This window comes from Halichondria panicea, chromosome 9 (genome assembly GCF_963675165.1).
Source record: "Halichondria panicea chromosome 9, odHalPani1.1, whole genome shotgun sequence".
In the NCBI taxonomy this organism is placed as follows: Eukaryota; Metazoa; Porifera; class Demospongiae; order Suberitida; family Halichondriidae; genus Halichondria; species Halichondria panicea.
The window spans coordinates 1605046-1628934 of record NC_087385.1 but is presented as its reverse complement, the minus strand read 5'-3'; the positions used below and the strand labels follow the sequence as shown (position 1 = coordinate 1628934).

The window sequence follows — 23889 nt, the reverse complement described above, 5'->3', positions numbered from 1 at the left end:
TTGAATGAATCTCGGAATCTCGTTGGAATCTTTAATTAATTAAGATTCCAGAATCTCGTACAGAATTTTGGCCCGTTGCGGACCCCTCGATGCGCAGAGATATTATGGAAACTCACAAAGAGCCCCACCCACAACAGCAGAGCCGAGCTAGCTAAGCAGCAGCAACTATGGCAGGTATATAGGTACTAGCCAGTACACATTCAGTTTATAATATTTTGGAGGAAAGTTGCTACAATCTGACATGCCCAGTCTCAGCTATAAGTCACACGGTGAATACAAGACTGTACCAAACTACTAACTGGTTGAATTCAGAGTCCCTGGCCAACAAAACAGAGTCAGATTTTGGGGCTATCTACAACATTGAATTCTCTCCAGTAGACAACCTGGCATTAACTGTGTGCTCTAATAGAGCTATTCTCTGCTACGATTCAAGGCTGAGCTCATCCAAACCAATCCATGCACTTCAAAATGCTCACGATGATGCTGTAAACTGTTTAACATTTATTGATCCTCTTACATTTGCAACTTGTTCGGACGACAAAACAATTAGAATTTGGGACTTACGACAGCTCAAGTACAGTATAGCAGTGCTACAAGGCCACAAAAACTGGGTCAAGAACATCGAATATGACAAGAACTCAGGACGTCTGTTTAGTGTTGGTTTGTACGATGGAGTGAGGGAGTGGAAGATGGACAAAATGTGCGATTATACGAGTGAACAGTACGATAATCTCGTCTTCGAAATGAATTTACCTGTTCAAATGAGGCTCTCCCCCAACAGCAATAAGATGTTTATCGGTGAGCATGACAATACATGTACGGTCATAGACCATTTCAATGGAAACTATCTCAACGACATTGCTCCTGTCATTAAAGATCTCCGTGATAATTTTTTTACACTAACATTGACAGGAGATATAATCGACCATCAATTTACACAATGAGTGAGCAAAGAGGAACGGCTTCAGATACAAATCGATCAATCAAATCACCATTTTTCTTTCACTGTGGTGAATTCATCGGACTGAGGCATACTGATAATGATTTTAGAGATGACATAATGAGGGAGAATTTATCTTTACTTGACCTCAGGCAAGACGTCTACAAGCCAAAATATTCATCTAAAGACTGTCAAAAAAAGTACTTGAAGTACACTAAGGAAAAAGGTCGTTAGACATTAAAGAGATTTGTGTGAGCAAAGATGACCGAATAATTGCATCTCCGCATGAGGGGGGTGTTTGACTACTGGCTATTGACGAGCAAGCTACGCCTCCTGATTTATTTTTTGATGATCAATATCACAGCTCATACAAGGAACAGAGCACCCTTGATTTCTACACTATGCAGACTCTGACTGGGCACAATAATGAAGTACAGGCTTGTAAGTTTGCTAACAATGATTTATTGCTAGCTATAGGTTGCCTTGATGGACACATTCTTTTTCATAAATCTCATTTCTGAATTATAGCTCTATAGTTTGTTTGTTTATATGTATTTTGCAGCTGTATATTGAATGATAGGAGGTGTGGAGCTGCATAGTATTGCGGCTCACTGAGCTCGATCAGCTCTGAACGCTTCAATTAGACGTGGTGAGGTATGATTGAATGTGAGGGGATGATCAGAAATATTTATTTGACACACATAATTTTCTACATAATATTATAACATGCTCGTGCCTATGATACTTAAAACCGGAATATCAAAACTTTTAAAAGCTAGAATTAAATACAAGCCATAACATAATTATGTCATCAGCTCACTGCACATAACGTTCATTGACGTCAGATGCATCGTAAATGATCAGGTGGTCAATGTCAATCTCTCTTAACATTCTCGATAATTGCTTAGGCTCGAGGTGAGGTTGCTGAATTTTCCACCCATGCCAGAGGTTCCCACTGAGCAGCCTGCTCTTTGCTGCACTGATACATGGTTGCTATAGTGAGTCAGTGAATATGCATAGGTCAGGGTTCCATCTATAGGAGGTGACTAACGTGATAATGTCCTTATTCTCAACATTTTTGAGGGGAAGGTTCACCCCCTGCCCCCCCACTAGATGAAACCCTGTAGGTATATAATTAAGTCCACACAAAAACAACAAAAGTAATGCTTGAGAGCAAAACAAGCCATGTAAGAATAATATAACATAAATTTGTATATGTCCGACCTCCTCTGTGTATATACAATTAGCCGCAGAAAATAAATGTTGTACTGTAGCTTACCATAAAATTGGCCACGGGCTTGTTCACGGATTAGCCTTCTTCCGGCTATAAATCTCCTTGATTGTTTTTGCGCAGAGAACACTCTCGTACTAGACCCCATTAATTAGTGCTACCTTGTTACTTTTAACAGACATTACGTACTCAAACTAGATATATACACTATACACTAATACCAGGAGTGCATGAATATGCACTCCTGGTAACACTGATTAAAGAAGATCACATTTATTAACCAAAAGAGGTGAAAAGTGATAATTGATGCAAATTACCTCAAACTATAGACAATTAATTATACACTATACACTAACACTCTTCACCGTAAGATTATTAAAGTTGTCACACAAAACTAGAAGAGGTGAAAAGTGCACACTTATACGTCTACATAATTATAGTAATTCACATGATAAAACAAACATTCTACTTTAGAAACGAGGTTTATGAAAAAGAATGTGTCCGTCAAGGCAACCTGTAGCTAGCAATAAATCATTGTTAGCAAACTTACAAGTCAGTACTGCTCTCTTGTGCCCAGTCATAGTCTGCATGGCGTGAAGATCAAGAGTGCTCTGTTCCTTGTATGAGCTGTGATATCGATCATCAAAAAATAAGTCTGGAGGTGTAGCTTGCTCATCAATAGCCAGTAGTCGAACACCCCTATCAAATGGAGACGCAATTATTCGACCATCTTTGCTCACAGAAATCTCTTTGATAATGTCCAACGACTCTCGAGGTGAAGTTTCATCAGCATACTTCAAATATTTCCTTTGACAGTCTTTAGATGAATATTTTGGCTTGTAGACGTCTTGTCTTAGGTCAAAAAGAGTTAAGTTTTCACACAGAAATTGGTTATTTCTAATGTCAATATGCCTCAGTCCGATAAATTCACCATAAGGAAAGAAACATGCTGACATGATTGATCGATATGAACTATCTCCTTTTCGTTCACTCATTGTGTACATTGACGGTCGATTGCACCCCAGCTTGTAGGTGCCCGACTGGTAAATGTTGTCACGGAGATCTTTAACGATAGGAGCTATATCTTTGAGACATGTTCCATTGAAATGGTCTATGACCGTACACTTATTGTCTCGCTCACTGATAAACATCTTATTGCCGTTGGGGGAGAGCCTCATTCGAACAGGGTCAATTATTTCAAAGACGAGATTATCGCACTGTTCACTCGTATAATCGCACATTTTGTCCATCTTCCACTCCCTCACTCCATCGTACAAAGCAACACTAAACAGACGTCCTGAGTTCTTGTCATATTCAATGTTCTTGACCCAGTTTTGGTGGCCTTGTAGCACTGCTATACTATACTTGAGCTGTCGTAGATCCCAAATCCGAATGGTTTTGTCGTCCGAACAAGTTGCAAATGAATGATGATCGATAAATGTTAAACAGTTTACAGCATCATCGTGAGCATTTCGAAGTGCATGGATTGGTTTGGACGAACTCAACCTTGGATCGTAGGATAGAATAGCTCTATTAGAGCACACAGTTAATGCCAGGTCGTCTACTGGAGAGAATTCAATGTTGAAGACAGATCCATGAACTGACTCTGTTTTGTTGGCCAGGGACTCCGAATTCGACCATTTTGCAGTTTGGTACAGTCTTGTATGCACCGTGTGACTTGCAGCTGAGACTGGGCATGTCAGATTGTAATATCTCTCCTCCAAGATACTGTAAATTGATTGCCCATTGTACTGGCTACCTGCCATCAGATCATTTGTCAGATCAGAGGAGGAAGACACACGACTATACCGGTATAATTATGTATATATATAGGATATATATAGATCTCTACCAGAGATCTTTCAGAGCTATCAGATCTATCAGAGCTGGAAGCCGGAGGTACCACATAGGTTGACCTTTTGCTAATGAGAGTCGAGTTACTCCCGTATTGCATTCCTGCAGCATGACAGGATGTCACGCCCACATGATATTTGTGTTGACTCAGCAGGTATTTTTATGCACCGTCAGCGCTATTTTACTGTTCTTTGTGTTTATCTCTTCTGGAGTCTCTCCAAGAGGCATTTTCTACTAGTTTATCAATCTTAGTATCTACTATAAGTGTTACATTAACACAGGAGCCATAGAAAGCGCAACAAACTCTTACACTGTAAGTTTATAGCTCATTTCTTCAACAATGACTATGCTATTCGTTTTCTTATGTCACAGGATATAGCTAGGCATTATTTATAACTATTGTGGAGTACTATATGATCGTTTGTAGTCTTTTAGCTAGCTAGGAGAGCAAGTTTTGGTGTTGTGCTTCCGTATATTCTCTTCTTTCTCCGTACACTCACAATTCCTCCGTGAAACTTGATGATAAATTAATTATGACGCGAGGCAATAGGGGAGTAACTCACTCATTAGCAAAAAGGGCATGCTCAGACAGTCTTCCAATCTAGATCTATGGTCTATGGTCTTCCCAATTAAAGAAGGGCAGCTGATTCAGGCTGCTGAGACTACAGATATATATCAATGATGGCAATAACATATCAGCTTATTACTACTCCAGAGCTGTGTCAAGAAGCAATTGAGCTTTACAATACATGCTATCTACCCTATGATCCACTACTGAAGGCTGTTGGATGCACTATACCGACAGGCCCAGACAGCCAAATAACTCTTGATTGCTTGAAGCAAGGTTTGTCTTGGTGTGCAGTGGACGAAATAACGGGTAAAAATTAATGGTTAGCATTAGAATCTGTCGTTCTCAGTCAGTAGCAGATTTTACCGATGCTGTACCAACCTTTGATGAGTATATTCAACGTGGGTGGTCAAGAGAATGGGCTTTAGCCTGGCCTTTGTTTAATTGTGCAATGGATTCCAAGCAAATATTAACAACGTATCAAGAAGACAAGATATTGGAGTTGTATGCAGTTTGTGTGCTTTCTGATTACAAAAAAAAGGGAATTGCAACGGAGTTAGTCAAGCGAAGTCTAGATCATGCTGTCAATCATGGCCACACTTTTGCTGGAGTAGTTTGCACAAGCGCTTACACCCAGCAACTTTATGAGAAGCAAGGGTTTGAAAAGGTGAAAGAAGTGTGTTATGCAACTTACGTTGACACGACAACAAATTCATTTCTCTTCAAAGATGTGGAAGAGCCCCACAAAGCAATTATATGTTATGTAAAGAAACTTTGCTGACTGTATAGTGATCTATCAGTGCATTATTATGAAGTTAGCGTGTGTACAATAGTCATTGTTGGGCACTATCACAATAACCCCCCAAAATGGGTTGGCTTCAAATCACAATCATTGTGTGTATAATTATAGGTAAAGTAACTGATGTAGTTGTTAGTTAATTAGATGCATGGTTGCAACACCCTAACATTACACTGGTTAGATCTACCATACTCCAGTTACTTAATATATATACAATGTACCTCGTTTGCGCATGCGTACCGAGGCATAATAAACTGGTTACAACACCCTAACATCACACTGACCGTCTCCAGCTAATTCAACCGTCACTTGGTTGCAACACACTTACACTGGTTAAATCTAGCCATGCACAGCAATTTTAACTCTAGTAAGTTGCAACACTTTGAACCATGCATGCTCGGCTCTAGCCTCGAGACCAGGCCGATTAAAATACGTATTTTAATCGGCCTGGATTCGAGGCTAGCTCGGCTCTAACCATCAGGTACAGTGCATCAGATATATAGGTTGCAAAACCCTAGATGGGCGTGCCCGTCCCCAGCCATAAAGGGGGTATATATAGTGACAATATACCTTGGTGAAGCCCCCCCCCACCCATGTGTTCAACAAGTTCAACTGTGAGATAGCTATAGGTTGTATAATACCTAATAGAACATTTACAGTGAAATACTATCAGTGGTGCGGCATGGGTAAACAACTAAAAAGTGATTATTGATATCCGACATAATAGCTAAGTATGGGCTGGGGTGACCCAAAAAATAAAATAAGCCCAATGCTTTAGGATATTGAACATGATATTATGCATAATAGCATGAAAACATGAGAAACAGAGCAATAATTTATAGGGAGTAAAGAAACTTCAAAAACAACAGCTTGCTCCACAAATGTGAAGTATTGCACCTTCTCATCCACCTATATACCGGAGGAGGTACAACAACATCACGTGCATGCGTACTGTGGAATGTCAATTAAAGTGCAGCAAAGATGCTGGTGGTGGGCGTGGCCGTTATCATTCAGACCACATGCATTATACAGTACTTTTTACTGCTGTTGACTGAAATTCCATTTCCACGCACGTGATGTTGTCGTACCTCCTCTGATCTCCTACCATAGCGGCAATTCTTAGGGGTGCATCTGATTTCTGAATTACATAAGGCATCCTGGGAAACCAGTCAACATGTACTGCACTGCATACATGAAAGAGCACTATATAGCAACTGCATACATCCACGCTTGCATCGTATAAAAATGCGTAATTATTATTAAGGCATAGCAGAAAAATTTCTCACTGAGTTGTATACTCCTTATGTAAGGCAATACAGTCTGGCCTCTTTGCCCTCACTGCTAATCCCAGCACTTTCAACTCACACACTAACAGCATCTACATAATTATATTGAAAGAATAATATTGAGCAAACTTGCTGAAAGCACAAGCATGCACTTATTTGCTTCCTCTGTGCCTAACATACCGCAGAAGAGTCAGATAATACGTTTTCCATTTGGAGAGAAAGTTGGATTTGCAGTCCTCATCACCTGTTATAAGCTGAAGTTCAACCTGTAAAATTAACTACAATGAATTAAATGTCAACACATCCTCACCAATGCTTCGCACCTGAGTGCTGGCCATTGTTCGAAGATATTCTGAACATCTCGCGTGCTTCATGCAAAATGAAAAGGCGCCTGGTTTGATAGTTGATTTCGTCCAAGGCAACAGTATTGAGTATAATAGCAGAAATATGTGTGTTGGTGCTGGACGAGTCTTCAAGCTCTTTCACCCCAGATGGATGTAACGCCTCAATGTAAGTCAGTCTAAAGCGTTTAACACTTCCACATCTGAGGATGAACCCGAGCGTTTTTTGTGATCATTTTTATTTCGTTACGGATATGCTCCACCATTTTATTTTCCCACGAGATTGCTAAAAAAAGAAGAAACATTTGTGGTCCAGTGTTCAACCACAAATATTTTGCCCCCCGGAAATTACCAACTGTATGGTATACGACTTACATATCCTATTCCCCCCAATCCACTATCCTTTATGAAAGGATACTTTTTAAGTTTAGAATTAGTTGTCGAGCACAGTATAACCTGTCAGGCTTGCCATATATCGACCGGCTGAAGAGCAAACATACAAGAGTACGCATAATTTCACAACGAGCACAATCGTCCAAACATCTTTTGGATGCATCTACTTCTGGTCGCCAATGAATTTCCACTCTAAAGCCGCTATGCAGAGGATTCAGGAGTTGAGGGATTGGAAAGTGGCAAGGAAATTGTTGAGGATGCATCAGCTTGCTCTTGTGATGGGGACAGAGTTCTTTGCAATGCACCCCTGTATAAATTATATCAATAAATTGCATGGCACTGAAAAGATAAATATTAATTCGAAGGGCCCGGGCAATTCTTTCACTAAAAACCAATGGTGTAGTATCTTACCTGGCTGAAGCTTGAGAATTTTCTTGACAATTCGTAGGGGATTATGGAATATCCTACTCCGTCAAACTGAAAAAACTTTCACCATTCATAATTTTTCTGGAAAGAAAAGACAGTTTGGCAATGTAAACTGTACTGGGGAAGTGGTCTATAAATAGTGACTAGATCTAGTACAGTGTTTATGACGAGCTAGTTTAAATGTGTCACAAAACTTATGCATTACTATAGATGATTTAGCCATAGATTACTGTTCTATCTATGCTGGATCATGTTTAGCCAGCAATCTGCAGTTTTCCTCCACTGACAACTTATTAAACTGTCATTGAGTCTGGATGATTAGGCTCTGGGGGCTCTGTTACTGTGCTATCACCCAGAGAGCTAGAGTCAGTCTGAGTCATTGTAGAGAAACTTATATCAATCTCTCAGACCTGCATGTACATATATATGTACGTGCTGGCACAACACAATGTCCATGCAAAATGCAATGCTGTAAGTGTAAGGTATCTTAATGATCTTTACCAGTAATAGTGAAATTATGCCGGCTAGTGGAGGATTTTCCTTGTCTGTTTGTGCAGGGCTGTGTGCAGCACTGGCCTCAGTGAACTCCAAGCTAGCCCTGGACCAGAATGGAACTACAATAAAACTTGCTGTCCCTTGCAACTGGCTCTCAAAGCAAAACTGCTTCTTTGTAAGGGTATGCATTTCACTAGGCTCATTTTATCTCTCTCTCTCCATGCAGATGGTGATAGTGCTGAGATGTGTGTGTGTCATATTAATGCTCGTGTTCAATGCTGCCATGTGGGCACTGTTTGTGAGAGCTCTCAATCGATGTAGCTCAACTGTGGAAGCTGCTGCTGTCAATAGTGTCTCTAATTTCTTCTTTACGGTACCTATCCCGCTATTGTTATAGCTTAGACCCTTTACTATGGCATACTGTCCTGTTTATGGTTCATGTCAGGGATATTCGTAACAGATTTATATATTATAGTATGAGACCGAGTATTTTTATGAAATACAGTGGAACCCCTCTATAACGGACACCTTTGGGGAACAATGCTTTGGCCTTTATACAGAGGTGGCCTTTGTTGAGAGGTTGTTTTGTACACAAACTGTTCATTTGGGACCTGGGTGCCTGGCCTTTATTATTCGGAGGTGGTTGTTAACAGAGGTTCCACTGTATACAGGCACAAGCACGAAGGTGAGTTGCTTGTGTAGTGCAGATTCTCATGCTATAATTATGACGACCGCTTACCAAATCATGCTTCAAGGTAGCCTCCTTCACAAGGCCTAAACAAGGAAGAGCGGCCTGGAATCGAGGCTAGCTTCAAGGCTACGCGGCTGTGTATTATAAACTGTATGACTTTATTAATACACCCTTGTTATCTTGACAACGTCGTAGTAGATCTAGATCTATCCCTACTATGTGCATTAGCATATCTGATCATGTGACCTACAGAATGACATCCATCAAATCCAGTCATGTGACTGTACTTTATTGCACACTTCTTTTCGATTCATCACCATTCAAGTCATCCTAGTCATCTCAACAGTGCAGCTTGAAGCTAGGTAGCTTTTTCTAGTCTGAGCACTAGCTTGAACAAGGTTTTCAGCTTCGTGATCAGCAATAAAACCTTTATAACACATTTAGCTAGCCAACGTGTTTTAATGCTGGTTCACTCGGATGATGCAATAATGCTCTCAGCTGAGTAAAGCACTCGCTACGCTCATTATGTAACCTCGAGCATTCATCCTCGTGCACACATTAAGTATTACTTAGCGTCCAATCTCTCAATGTTTATATATGTACTAGCTAATCTTTGTTAGCTTAGCCCCAATTGTTCTGGGAGACTTTCTTGTTTATGATTTCAGGGGTTAAAATGAGCATTTTCATTAAACCTCATTCAAACTTATTATCCATGTTTGTATATAATTTTTATAGTTCATGTAGATCCACTTATCTTGTTATTTGACTCCCACGTGTAGGCTGTGTTTGGGAAGCTACTGTTTGGTGAAGTATTGGCCCTCCTCTGGTGGTTGGGAGCATCTGTGATACTGTTTGGACTTGTCATGATCAATTATGGAAGCTCAGATCAAGTTACACAACAAACGGACAAGAAAGATAGATAGATAGATAAAACTCTTTTCCCCCTTCAAATCATCATTGTAACATGGTCAATTATTTAGTACCCAAACAGAGAAAACCGCTAAAATTACTACCCGTCTTTAATTGTAACCTCAAACTACAGCATAATTGGTATATATATAATTATTAAAAGGGATATGGCTTTAAATGTTCCTATAACTATAGCTTCTGATTTATTAAGAGCCTTTTGTGCTTTTAATCATCTTCTCCATCATGTCCCACTGCTCTGGAGTTACCTGTGTGCATGCATGAGGAAACAATCAATACTTAATCCTCATAGCAATGTATTTGGCTGTACACACCTTCAGTACAGTACGCATTAATTTTGTTAAACTAATGCCCTACCCCCTAGGGGATAGGTGGAGATTCGACTTGAAATTGCTTCCCTATGGAACATTATTAATTGTAAGCATTGTCTACTCATAGATACTATCTATGGTCTACCAGGAGCCCATAAAGAAAAGGAGCGGCCAACTTCAACGTACACTCGGGGATCACATTTCGTAATTGCCGGTGAAACCGCACTTCCTTGTATGGAAGCGACTAAGTGCTTGCAAACCGCATCCCTGCATTGCGTATAACACGTGTAGGGATTCAACCACTTAGTGCATGGACCCTGCATATATGGAAATGCGGTCATAACCACTTACGAGATGTGATCCCCGTAGTTAGCCGCTCCTTTTCTTTATGGGCTCCTGGGTCTACTAAGGCCTGAAATGTTTAACTGTACATGTACATTGATTACAGATCCTAAAAGAACTGCCGTCTTTGTTCTAAAACTGAATCTGGAAATGGTCTACATTTGGAACGACAAAAGAATCGTTATTGACAGTTGGATCTTAGAACAGGGTGGAGCTAACAAAAAGAACGAAATATTAGCGACAAAAAGAATGAAATATTAGCAACAAAAAGAATGTTACAGCCCTGGTTGCCTCGAATATAGCCGCTCAAGTTTCAAGTTTGTGATCTAGCTATTATCTGCACTCAAAGTAGTATTCTATCGAATGTGTATCATCAACAGCAGCATTTAACTGAGCCTGGATTAATTGCAGACTATGTCCTTGAAGCCATGCTAAACTGTATTTTATAACGTAGGATGTTGGTTATGGTCGTGCTAACTAATTAACTATAAGCACCATGCACAATAAAATAATTATGAAATGGAAATAGTCCATTCAAACTGACAGTTGGTTCTTCTATTGGAATGGTTCTGCCTCTTCACCCACCTATCGAATACACTAGGGTATAACAAAGATTACATCACGTTGTCAAGGTTACAAGGGTGTACTGAAAGTCGTACAGTCCCTTCCGTACTTATATTACACGGTCGCGTAGCCTCGAGGTATGGTTTAGTAAGGGATCGTCGTGATATAAATAACACATATAGCATGAGAATCTTTGGAATACACAGGCCCCTTGTGCTTGTGCCTGGATATTTCATAAAACACTCGGTCTCATGATACAACTTACCCGTTTCAACTCATTGAACATCCCAGCGTTAGAAGGCAGCTGCCCACCGTCGAAGTTGATGATAGCCCCGTTGATCCAGCTGGCATAGTCACTGAGGAGGTAAGCGGCCAGGTTGGCGTGTTCCTCTACTTCCCCTAGTCTACCCACAGGTAAGGAGTCTAACATACTTTCCCGGAACTGACCAGTGGGGTCCAAACGACTGAAGGCACCCTATGAAACAAACATGCACAACAATTAGATTTAGCAAAAGTGCAGTTGATAGTGAGGAACACATGCAGGTTTCGTTTGTGAGAATGACGACTACTACCTGTGCACTACAACAATAATTTAGGTTTAGGTCAATTAATAAAGTGCACAAGACTTGTTAGTTGTACAGATGTACAGTGAAACCTCCATAAAACGGACACCTTTGGGGAACAGCCTTTTGGCCGTTATAGAGAGGTGGTCATCATTGAGAAGTTTTAATTGGCAACCACATGTATGCTCTCTGAGTCAATTCTGTTACAAATGAATATTGGAGCTTTGCTAACTGTTTCTCTAGCTCCTACAACTTTTAAAAGGCTGTAGGGAGGTTATTTTCCATTGCTAAAGCTGATTGGGGACTAGAAAGCTGCTAGTTATACAGAGTAGAGTTCCTGAGAGGTTGCTTTACATTACAGTTTCAATCTGGACCTGAGCTCTTGGCCATTTTATAGGGTGTGGTTGTTCTTTGGAGGTTCCACTATGTTAGTCTTTATTTAGCAACATAATAATTATACGAAAGTGTTCCCCATTCTGAGCAAACCCCAATATACATTTGCTTATGTGCCACAAGACATGACTGGAACAATTTCAGACACACATCCATTACCTTGGTTTCAATGGGTCCAGGAGCAATGGCATTAAACCTGAGTCCGTACCTCCCCCACTCGACAGCGAGGGATTTAGTGATGGCCTCCACACCAGACTTAGCCGCTGCACTGGGCACCACAAACCCGGACCCACTCTGGGCGTACGTCGTCGTTATGGATACAACACTGGCACCTGTGCCAGTAAGAATATGTACCTATCTCTTTATTGCCGATACATTTTATAGATCTATTCTTGGCAAAATGACAATTTTGGATACATAATAGTACATGTATCTTCACAAATTGCATGCATTTTTGTTGAAATCGGGTTACAAACTCTTTTTTATATAGAAAAGAAAACCGATTACTGCTCTTGTACAGTGTGTGTGACAACTAGCCTTGCTTTGCGGCAATGAGCCTTTTCCCAAATTCCAAAGTAACATAGGCAGTTCCGTTGAGCACAATGTCGACAATAGTCCTCCAAGCATTAGAGGAGAGCCTCTCCGTTGGAGAGATGAAGTTACCGGCTGCATTATTGACAATCATGGAGGGTAGTCCACCACACAGCTCCACACACTGGTCCGCCACTCGAGCAATGGCTTCTGGGTCCCTCACATCACAGGCTACTGCATGAACCTACATACCAACGTTTGTACATATGAGTGCACTGGAGCTCAATGTCAAACATCAATATAATATTTTGGTAAATACAAAATACCATAGATAAACTGTATTAACAGTTCTTAAAGAGGGCTCAATTTCACTAATAAAAAATGTTGCTATAATTATATAGCCAAGCTATGCTTAGATCTAATACGTTAGTGGTACTGTTTCGATATCAACTATTATAGGTGTCATGTGTATTCAGTATTGAAGCGATGCAGTACTTGCTTTATTTCCAGTGCATTGTGTTATTTCTGCTGCCGTTTTCTCCAGTACATCAAGCTTCCTATATCGAAAGTAAACAAACAATGCAGCCGTTAATTCCCTCACCTGCTTGAAATCACCACAGTGGCCCCCAGTGCAGACAGCACCTCTGTGATCCCCCTGCCCAACCCGGTGCCACCTCCAGTGATGAAAGCACTCCTCCCAGCCATGAAATTGGGAGGCAGCAGTGGAGTTTTTATTGCTGGAAACTTGTCAGCAGCTCCATTACTATAGCATCGTGATGACCATCTGGAGCAGACCCTCAAAGTAACTCTCAGATGAAACATATTAGCTGCAAAGCTCTTCTTAGAGGCTTCTGTGCAGAAAAATTCCAGTGATGGTAGAGTTAAAAACTTATCCACGGCGCACGTGGGTAGATCTTTGTTCCTTTTCACGACCTTTTGACCTTTATCTGGTAAAGTTTGTCTGGTCAGTCTAGTCATGGCTTTCCTAGCGAAGAGGTGGTATTCTAGTGCGATTCTGACAGATCCCTATAACCATGCCAGGCCCTCAGTGGCGACTCCCTGCCCTGTTCACCAAGGAGCCGTGCTGGAGAGCCCTCAACTACAACAGCTAGCCCAGAAGGCCAGAGGGCCCTGGAAAGAGCTTACTAAAGAAGAAATTGTTCAGTGTAAGATGTGTGGACTTTGCTTAGAATACTTTGAGCAGTATTCTAAGCATATTTTATGTCTGTATTCTATATAAAGCACACTGTATTTCTCTCCTCTACGTACCTGCAGTGTACAGGGCCTCTTTCCCGGCTACTTTCAAAGAGTTGGCGGCTCCACGAAGAGAGTATAGGAAAGTCATCCCTGCTGTTCTTGTGGGTGTGGTTGCTGGTACCCTCTTGTCCACTTTTCTCAGTAACACAAGTACGTGAGAACATAATAGCATTAAACATTCCATTCAGTTTACAAAGGCTATCGTTCTTAATTTTAAGAACACGTTAAAACACGTTAAATCGGTTTAAGGCTTTGTAATTACCTGAGGCGCGCATGGGGCGGCCACGGGTATAGTAGTACTTTGGTTTGTTTGTCTGTTTGTTTGTGATATGTGAGTCTACTCACCTGGATCCCATAGCACTGCGTTTACAGCCTCAGGTGATCCTTTACCGGTCTCTAGTGAAATCGTAGGTTGTTGGTTCTTTTAATACTCTTCTGGTTTTTATAGATCTATTCATGTCAACGTAACAGCCGAGGGTTAGCACTTCAGTGCTCTAGTTTTCTCTGTGTTTACATTGCATGTCTAGCATATAGGCCAGTACCGCAGCCTGTGATTAATAATTAATAGTTTGGTTAAACGAGGTGAAGCCAAGTGCTATTAACCTTGCCAGTGCTTGTTATGAGTGCTGTTAATCCCTTGTTGCACGAGTATCCGTACTAATCGTTTATGATGCAGTTTTAATAGCATTTTCAGACGTGGCCGTTATTTGAAAACAGACATTGTCATTGACGACGTGCAATTACTGGACCGGATCTGATACGGGATTAATTGCTGTACAAAATCTAGTACACTAATAGCACATCATCCATCATAGCTACCGTACACAAATATGAAACTTTTTTCGATTTGCCAATTGTGAATTTTCACACAGATTGCAATGAAAGACACAAAGGGTGAGCATGTGCATAAACCAAATTAGGCTTGTACAGTGTCATTCGCAAAATAATGATCAACTATACGCAGTCGAAAGTTATAGTTATAGACTAATAACGGTGTGTATGGTACATGTATATAAACCACTGTATACCTAAGCAACCACATAGCAATGGGCAAGAACCCAGTATACGGTATTAGCAATGCATTGCTTGATAGGATGGAATTTCTTTTGTCTATTTATAATGTGTTCTCTTATCCTTATTCTCAGTTGGGCCCAAGAGACCTCCCACCTTCCAAAACAAAGAGTGGGAAGCTGCTACTCGTGAGAAGCTGCTCCAACAGAAATCCAACCCCATCGAAGGTCTCAGCTCCGGCAAGAATTAGTTCTCTGACTCCATTAGTGAACCAAATGGTCTAGTATTGTATGTGTAGTCTTACCATGTAGTGTATTGTATGTTGCTGCTTGTGCATTTAATATTTATGTTCAAATTAGCATAACGGAATCTTCAGATGAAAATGTTGTGTACTGTGGTAGACAAAAATTGCTACAGGTGAAATTTCTAATTAGACGTACACATACACAAAAAGAAGACATGAAGAGTGCTTAATAAAAGGTGTCTATACAACTTTTACACTACTAGTGCTTTTCTTGGGGGCTGCTCCTCCGTAAGGGCTTCTCTTGGTGAGGCCTTTGAGTGGCTTGTAGGATACGCTCTGTATAGTGAGTGGGTGTGGTGGATCGTTATATTTGTTGCATTGTATACAGTATGAATATTGGGAAAGTTAACTAGAATCATTGTCACACGTTGCCATAGCACTACATAGCAGTAAACATGATATCATACATGTGTACCTTGTTGGGTAGAACAGCAACTACGTTTGAGATGCGTACAATCTTTCCGTGCTTTTGTGGGCATGTGAAGTACCTCTTTCCTTTAATCAATCCGTCAGTGTCACCAGCTATACAGAACATAGCGTATGCTTAACCTCGTGCATGGATGCATGTATATAAGAGGGTTTTTAAGGACAATTAACTTGCATACACACGCACACGCACACATGCATGCACACAACACTGTACCTGCTTCATCCAACTTGACTCCCACGTAGATCCTATTGTCAATATATTCACTGTCTATCTTTCCCACATATTTCACAATTCCAGTCAGTTGCTGTGGCTCAAAGTCATATTCTGATTTCTTCATTCTAATAACCACTCTCTGTCCAGTTTTCAACTGCCGAGCCATTATCATTTCTCGGGGGTCTATGTCACTTTGGAATCCTGACAAACCGGATTGACCAGTTTCTCGACCCTGGGTGTTTGGTCCGACAACAGACGCATTCATTTGACACAGCTCACATGTGCATTGTGGATTCGAAGGAACGTGATCGTACACTTGTTTATCTCGCTCGAAATGTTGTTTTCGAAGGTCATTTTGTGTCGGGAAAACGAATGAACTTGGCCTCTGAACTAGTCCAGTTTTTGGAATTGGAGGAAGCTTGGGAACGGTTCTTGACTGCAAATGAACCACATAAAGTATATTGTACATAATGGACATAATTATTTTGCCACATACCCTTCCTCTTGGCTTGGCTTTGCTGGCTCGTTTTTGTGGAGGAGATGATCGAGTAGCACCGTAAAATGGTGAAGCTGTGGATTTGCCGAGAGTGTATGATTTCAGCACTCGGGGGTTTGAAGATTGTACTGGTCCATCAGTTTCGTCCCCATCTTGATCTTGTGGTAGCGCTGGAGCACTAGCTGGCCTGTGGATTGAGTGTATTTGAAGCATAGAAGTAGTACTGCAGATTCTGAGTGTGCATATACTTATAATTATTGCACGTACGATAATATGGATGTACACAGCACGTAGAGCACGGAACATTGGATGCTATACTACAGTAACAGCTCATTTTTAGCACTATGCATACTATATACATGTATGCTTTCTAAGCATATAGACCACTTCACTACCTTGTATCCATGGGCGTGTGTGTTAGGTCCAGCTGTACTAGTCGTGTAGGTGATGTACCAGTCTGGAACTGTCGAGCTGTCTTCTCAAGAACATCAGCCAGTATGATTGCTCTCCTACGATCTTTCTCCTGCAAATCAGCCACTTTGGCTCTAGTCTCTCGAAGCTCCTTCTTAGTCTTTTCAATCATGGCTGTCTTTGTAGTGAGGAATGATTTGAGAGTACGAATCTCACATTCTGCACTGCGGAACTTTTCTTGTGTTTGTGTCAGCTTATCCGAGTCTTTCTCTAGGTCCTAAGACAAAAATTTAAAACAGATGTGACAACATTATATCTAGCTACATTGAACTACATACCATAGTCCTTTCTCTGGAGTTCTTGAGGTGTTTCCGAGCTTGAGTGAGAGCAGCTGATTTCTCTTCCAAATTTTTTTTAGTAGATGTCAGTTCTTGCTCTGTGACTGAAAGCGTCTCCTCAAGTTCCACGACTTGTTTGCTGTACTTTGTAGCTTCCATTTTTTGAAAGTTTAGCTTGTGCTGTAGGCTAGCAATTGTGGAGTCCCTAGCGTCCATATGACCATGTGCCGACTGTACGTAAGTATTATACAGAATATGATAATCATGGTATATAGATATCATTATTTTGTCTATGGCAAATACCTTCAACTTGTCCGTGATAGCTTCAGATATTCTCTGCAGCTCTGAGATGTTAGTATCCCGATCAGCAACTGTTTGATCACGAACAGCTACTGTTTGTCTGTACAGAAAAATATATAATATTATTAGCGAAGTACACTATATGTATGAAGGTACCTAGCCATTTTCATATCGTGTTCCATTTCTTCCAGTTTTTGTTGGAGTGCTTCAAACTCACCCACTGGAACAAATACATACACTCATGTTAATACACACAACAGGAGCACTCCAACTTACTGTTTCTCATAATTTGCTCAATATCTTGTTCTTTGCTCTGAATAATAGCTCTAGCCTCTTCTAACTCTCTGTCCTTTGCTTCAATCTTATGGGCAAGAAAACGTTTGTACAGGTTAATTCACACTGATCTCTCTAGCCTCGTCTCTATAGGACCCATAGCAAGGAATTGGCTTGGCTGGGAGCCTTGCCGAATTGTGTCTATATAGAGACGTACCTCAGCACCAGCTTCGTCCAAATGATGACCCGTCTCGTAAAGCTGTGTGGCTAGTGTTTCCTGTTCCTCTGCAGCCTGTGCCAGCTCATTCTGTAGCTCCTTGTTCTGCTGCTTGTACTGCTCCAACTCAAAGTTCACAGCCTCGACTTGGGCATAGGCTTGATTCAGAAAAGCAATCTCTTGCTGTCTGTATAAAGCAAAACAAACATCTGTGCATAAAATCATTGCATTTGTAATATAAAGCTCATGTATCGCTGGAGTATAGCTCACCTGTCATCAGCAGGTTCTTTTCGTGTTTCTCCTGTGAACTTGTTGAACCAGACAACACCTTGAGTACTGTCCAGTTGGCACCATTCAGACTACATGTAGAACAACACATGGTGTAATGGACCTAAGACTACAAGAATCTTACATCTGACGTATCTCTAGCTCTGTACAGCCTCAGAATAATCTCTTTGCCCAATGGATAGAAGTCTGTGTAGGTAGCCATCCCGTCAGGTATGTTGTCGAAATACTGCTGCATTTGCAACATGTCTTCGTGAGAAAGGTACACCGCCATTTGTTCGGACTGGAGTAGCTTTGCAAACTCGTCCCGTGTGATGTATCCTCTGTTTTCCACATCTGCGCTCCGAAACAGGTTTTCAATGGTGCTAGCAAAAATGTCTAATTCTTCTGCTGCACTCTCTCTGCAGAGATAATAATTTTTTATAGCACACACTGCAATTAAAGATTGTGTTGTACATATTTTTATCCTATAGCTACTAAAATTGAGTTACGAGGCTAAACGTCTACCCTTGAGGATCTACCCTCAATGTTTTAATCTACCTCGTTTCTCCAGTTTGCTTGTTGTAGGAAACAGTTGCACTCCCATCTTTAGCCGTTAGTTGTACCCAATGCTCCTCTGATGCTGGCTGCTGTTGATAGAGGGAAGCGATGAGCTCAGTTGCTTGAGAAGAGAACTGAGCATAGTCAATCAGTCCCGATTGATCTTGTTGAACAAGTCCATTCAGGGCGGATAGTTCTTCAGTACCCAGTTGGAGGTTCAGCTCAGGGGATTGAAGGATCTACAGATAGATCAGACAGAATTGGAAAGAATAAAAAACATTTGATCTAGCTAAATCCTATATACATTGATGATATTTGCCTACATTGTCAATTTAGGGTAAAACTTGCAGACCCACCTCCCAAAATACTGCCGAGTCCACATGACCACTGATCTCAAGATCTGATGTTAGGAAGTGTGAGAGTAAGATGGATTCAAGATTTGTTGCAATTGCTGGTGCAGACGTTAGCTTTTTCCTCTCATTATCTCTACTGGCCTGTCGGGATTTTTTCTTTTCACGTTTCTTCTCTTTCTTTTTGTCTTTTTTGTCCTGTAATTAATGTGGTTGAAGCATATACACACAAACATTATTATAGCTGTACCTTCTCTGCATCTGTTGCACTTTTATCAGTACCAGGCCGAGAAGCATTTGTCTGCTTTATCTCAGTGGCGACTGGTTCTTCCTTCTTATCCTTAACTGGTTCTTCACCCGAACTAGTTTCTGGCTCTGTCGTCTCAATCTCTTTCTCATCTAAAGCTTCTCTATTGTCTATCTCTGGCTGTATAGTGGCCTCTCCCTCTGTAGTTTCGTTGGCAGCTTCTATTGGTTCCTTGACTTCTTGTGATTCACCTGAAGAGTGTAAAAGCATAGTTAACAGTAACTGCAAGAGCTAGAGCGTCTATTTACCTTGCTCATGCTGTGTGTCAGTAGCAGTAGTTTCAGTGGGAGCTTCTCCTTCAGTTAACGTTGTAGTTCCTTGTTGAAGTGTATCATCATTTTGTTGCTCAATGTCCTGATCAGGAGATCCTTCTTGTTGCTCAGACTCCACATTTTCTGGTGATGGTTGCTGATCATCTACTGGTTCTGTGGGGTTTTTTTCCTGTGATAGACCATCAGTTAGCTGAGTTGTGTCTGCTTCTGGCTCAACCTATTAAAAGGTGAAAATTGAACTATTAAAGTTGCTAAATGGGAGACATTAGGGAGCTACCTGCTGATTAGCTTCAGCTGTAGATTGCTCAGTATTCTCTTCAGTTGTAGCCTCAGGGCTTTCCATGTTGCTTATCTCCTGTGTAGGTGCTCCAACTTCTGTAGAAGACATCATGTATACGTTTGAGCTGAAAGACACACTGAAAACAGAATACAAGCCCCTCCCCTCTTTTCTGCCAGGTAGCCTGTAGCAACATTAGTAGGCATGCGCAGAAAATTGAGCTGACACACCCTTTGTGGCTTGTATGGGGCTGTCCCTTCCAGTTTGAGGAAATCCCGTTGCGTCATGTCCTTATCTATTATGAGACAACACTCATGTGATAGAGATTGCCTGAATCAACACTGTGTACTGACGACTGTTCTGGTTCTGGACAGATTTAAAAACTCTCCATGCTGAATGTACTATGGAGCTAAAGGTTGTGTTATAGTACAGTGAAGAGTTGATAGAGATAAACAGGTCTAGATCAAGTCTAAAAGATCATTCAAGTGAGTCATGTTTGTAATTCAATCCAGTGGTATAGTCAACACTGCACACCAAAGTAAGTTTGTTTGTAACAGCTGTCCACTGTTTCTTGTTCAATACAGCCCAACAAAGGTCTCTATTGTCGGGTAGAAAATCGACCATGGCAGGAAACTCTAGGTACGTACATTTATAGGTATAGAGTACAGCTGCCAACATGACAAGGACTGTACTGCACTGGTAGACTTTGTCATTATACGATTTTTCTCTCATATGACTATTACTATTTACAATAATTATGCTCTTGTTGTGCCCTGTGTAGCGAGTATGTGATGCCTTCGTATGCACAGATGACCCTAAGAGGTGAGTTGTGTAGAGGACCTTGTAAGAACGTTGTAGTGCTCTGTTGGGCTCACCATTGTTTGACCATTACCGTGAGTGATGTGCTCACGAACGAGTATATGGTTGTGACAATTCTGAATGTAGCCATGGATACGTATGTATATACAGTACAGTGTGCTAAGGGCACACAATGAAACGGTTCATAAGTTAAGAGTATCCAAAGATGATTAGTTTGGTATTCCCTAGACAGAAGCAGAGTTAGGTTTTTGAGCTTTGTAACCTTTAAAGGATTTTCTGAGAGTATTAGTGAAGTGCTTTGAGGTACTTGTAAGGTACTGAGTAGGTTGTTGCACAGGTGACTGTCATCAGTTGCCTAGGGACAGTAGGCACTTATTCTGTGTAGAGCACATGTTTGTACACTCCCTACAGTTAATTGCACACATGAAGGGTCTTTGAAGCTCTTGTTGTGTTTTCACCAATACTTGCACCAGTCACTGTATTATGCTTGACACTGGGTGTATTGCTTGCTTGATCTTGTTCATATTAATAATCTACCCAAAATATTATATTTTCCTCCCAGTGATCAGTGCCAGCCTGGACACGTCAGGCAAGTTGTCATCATTTGCACAATACGAACGGGTTTTGTACTAGCACATAACTACTGTTTGTATACTGAGTAAATTGATGTTTAACGCTATACGCTAGCATCCCGCTCTCACTTTAGTTACATGTATAACGTGTGTTCCTCCAGTGTTTCCTCTTAGTTCCTCAATTAAGAAATTGTACACGTGCACTTACAATGTACATGTACAGTGTATCTACCCTACATGCACAGTGTATCTACCCTACATGTAAACTGCTAAAGCACACCTGTTTGGGAAGGAAGTATACTGATTAAATACAAAGCACATATGTGTTGTACCTATAGGAGTGTCGCGTTGTAACCCGTTCTGTGAGGTCGTAGTCGACGGTCAGAAGGGTAACATCAAGACGGATGTTCTAAAGAAAACCGCCACCCCAAATTGGGACGAAGAGTTCACCTTGTGAGTACACAGTCGCACAGCACTAGCTTGTATACCAACATACCATGCATCTGATGTGTGTATATACTTACTAAGCACACCAACAGCTGTGTAACTTTGTACAACCTGCAGTGTACGTTTGTACGTGTACATTGTATTATTTACCTCATTATGATACTATCACTGTCAATATGAACAGCTTTTCCTATCTGATAATTAGCAGCTTGATCTGTGTGTGTGTGGTCTATATAATGTCCCCCATTTATACACTGCTATATAGATTTTATCAGGAGTGCATTTACATATAGAGCCACATCACAGAACCCCACCATTTCCTGCCATAATTGCAATTTTACTGAATCAACCCTCTACATTAGTGCAGCTCGATATGCCCTCTCCATTGTTTCCTCTTAAACTCTGTAGACAGAGTAGTGTGTCTATGGTACATCTACAAGTACGTGTAGGTTGTAAAAAAGCTTTGCACTTTGGTAGCTCGCTAAGTTTCGTGATAGGTTTCCTGATTGATAGATTTCAGGTGTGTGGTTCGAATTTCCGTTCGTGAAGCTTTGCAAAGGGTTTTGTGGCAACGTACTACGTGTACCGCTAAAATGAAGTACATGTTGTGTCTGTTTTGACAGTCACAGTATTTAGCTCGTACATCGTGCACATGCTCCTTGATTCCTCCCCCTCCCTCTTTCCACAGACTGGTGACGTCATCGAGCAAGGTGCAGCTGATAGTGAACAGTCAGTCCTCCTTCTTCAGCACCAACTATGGAGTGGCCATCTTCAATTTAGGGGAGCTCGTCGCACGTCACGGACCCAGCTGTAAGGACACTGCAGTATCATGTATATACATGAGCTAGAATGTTTGTTTTCGCTTTAAATGTAGAGCACGTTGTATTGTCAATGTAATGTGATTTTGTAGGCTTGAGCATGTTTGTTTGAGTGTTGGTTTCCTTGTGATATCACACATCAGCTGACTCTGAGCATCCCATCCTGCCAAGTAGATTCATTGTGAGCATGTATGTTCAATGGTTGTTGTCTACTTGGGAAGGTGCACGTATACACACTGTACAGAACTGCACGTAGTGCATGTACAGTATGCTCTCTAACCTCAGGTACTTGTATGGCTAAAGGGGATTTTATTTGAGATTCCAATCACCATTTGTTGTGACCTCTTCTCAGAATTCCACCGAGTTCAATATTATTTCATGTGTATATACCACATGTACATGTATATTAATCAGATCCCATCATTCATCACAGTAAACAATCTCCAACTGTCACTACCTCTAACAAAAGAGAAGTCCAACACGAAAGGTGGAGACATTATCTTTGAACTAAACGATCTCAACTTTCACCAGTCATCAGGAGAAACTGAGTCACAGACAGACACAGACATAGCGGCTACTACCAACGGGATTGACCTCCTCGACCTTGATACGCCCGATGAACACAGACGAAATAGTAGCGATCCTCTCGGTGCCACGGGAGGTCAAAACGGAACCTCGTCTATTAATAGTTTGTTGCCAGATGTGATGGTGACTGCTGCAGGTGCTTTGGGTGCATCCTCGGCTCAACCGCGTACTCCCACGGCAAGTAATGCCACACCCACACCCCAGGTGACCACACCTACTCCTGCTCCCCGGATTGTCACGCCCACCCACACCCCAGGTGACCACACCTACTCCTGCTCCCCGGATTGTCACGCCCACTCCGGCACCGAGGACGGTTGCACCCACACCACCAACAAGGGTGAGGGCCATTGTCACTGTACGTTATGTTTGTGACTGTCTGTGTACACAAAAGACTGGACACTATTCTTAGCCATAGTCATCAGCATGTACTCTACTCTAGTGCAGGTGTTGTCAGCTTTTATTCAGCAAGGATTCACCATTGACTTATGATTTATCACCTTGCTGTGTAATTGTTGTGCTCATTCTGCACATACATGTAGACCATTAGATTACATTAACTGTGTATGCGTGTCAGAATAATACCATTGTTGTGAGCTCTGATTCACACACACACCTCACACGCACACAGCCTCCTCCGCCTGCTCCGTCCGCCACTCCCTCCAGACCAACCCCAGCCCCAGCCCCACGCTTCACCAACACTCCCACACAACCG

At 41.4% G+C, this 23889-nt stretch overlaps 7 protein-coding genes across 7 annotated transcripts; 4 read left to right on the top strand and 3 right to left on the bottom strand.

Annotated features, from left to right (window-relative positions):
- Positions 1–182: 182 nt before the first annotated feature.
- On the top strand, positions 183–1470 carry LOC135341233 (DDB1- and CUL4-associated factor 10-like; the record flags this gene model as incomplete). Its single annotated transcript, XM_064537748.1, has 2 exons — positions 183–941; positions 1243–1470. Coding segments are annotated over 2 exons (978 nt in total), but the record flags the coding sequence as incomplete, so codon positions are not given.
- Positions 1471–2428: 958 nt separating this feature from the next.
- LOC135341802 (DDB1- and CUL4-associated factor 10-like) lies at positions 2429–4111 on the bottom strand. The gene has a single exon (XM_064538461.1). It carries the CDS (start codon positions 3935–3937, stop codon positions 2642–2644), a length of 1296 nt encoding a protein of 431 aa, XP_064394531.1. The 5' UTR covers positions 3938–4111; the 3' UTR covers positions 2429–2641.
- A 4211-nt stretch (positions 4112–8322) lies between these two features.
- Positions 8323–9996, top strand: LOC135341033 (transmembrane protein 42-like). The gene is made up of 3 exons (XM_064537499.1): positions 8323–8508; positions 8560–8706; positions 9804–9996. The coding sequence occupies exons 1-3, from the start codon at positions 8329–8331 to the stop codon at positions 9945–9947; spliced, it is 471 nt and encodes a 156-aa protein (XP_064393569.1). The 5' UTR covers positions 8323–8328; the 3' UTR covers positions 9948–9996.
- Positions 9961–13633, bottom strand: LOC135341031 (2,4-dienoyl-CoA reductase [(3E)-enoyl-CoA-producing], mitochondrial-like). Its single transcript, XM_064537497.1, has 6 exons — positions 13257–13633; positions 13155–13212; positions 12662–12899; positions 12284–12456; positions 11434–11643; positions 9961–10199 (listed from the first exon to the last, which is right to left on the bottom strand). Exons 1-6 carry the CDS (start codon positions 13631–13633, stop codon positions 10140–10142), a joined length of 1116 nt encoding a protein of 371 aa, XP_064393567.1. The 3' UTR covers positions 9961–10139.
- On the top strand, positions 13632–15320 carry LOC135341034 (cytochrome c oxidase subunit 4 isoform 2, mitochondrial-like). Its single transcript, XM_064537501.1, has 3 exons — positions 13632–13821; positions 13931–14062; positions 15058–15320. The coding sequence occupies exons 1-3, from the start codon at positions 13632–13634 to the stop codon at positions 15171–15173; spliced, it is 438 nt and encodes a 145-aa protein (XP_064393571.1). The 3' UTR covers positions 15174–15320.
- On the bottom strand, positions 15290–20122 carry LOC135341027 (cingulin-like). The gene is made up of 17 exons (XM_064537493.1): positions 19937–20122; positions 19636–19876; positions 19331–19578; positions 19087–19278; positions 18731–18969; positions 18318–18591; positions 18176–18264; positions 17906–18092; positions 17692–17776; positions 17572–17635; positions 17419–17515; positions 17116–17346; positions 16762–17054; positions 16367–16553; positions 15871–16306; positions 15643–15749; positions 15290–15503 (listed from the first exon to the last, which is right to left on the bottom strand). Exons 1-17 carry the CDS (start codon positions 20048–20050, stop codon positions 15408–15410), a joined length of 3180 nt encoding a protein of 1059 aa, XP_064393563.1. The 5' UTR covers positions 20051–20122; the 3' UTR covers positions 15290–15407.
- Positions 20123–20216: 94 nt separating this feature from the next.
- On the top strand, positions 20217–23889 carry LOC135341028 (NEDD4-like E3 ubiquitin-protein ligase WWP2; the record flags this gene model as incomplete). The annotated part of the gene is given in 9 exon segments (XM_064537494.1): positions 20217–20421; positions 20521–20575; positions 20718–20758; positions 21318–21344; positions 21666–21780; positions 22463–22584; positions 23026–23391; positions 23444–23514; positions 23806–23889. Coding segments are annotated over 8 exon segments (843 nt in total), but the record flags the coding sequence as incomplete, so codon positions are not given.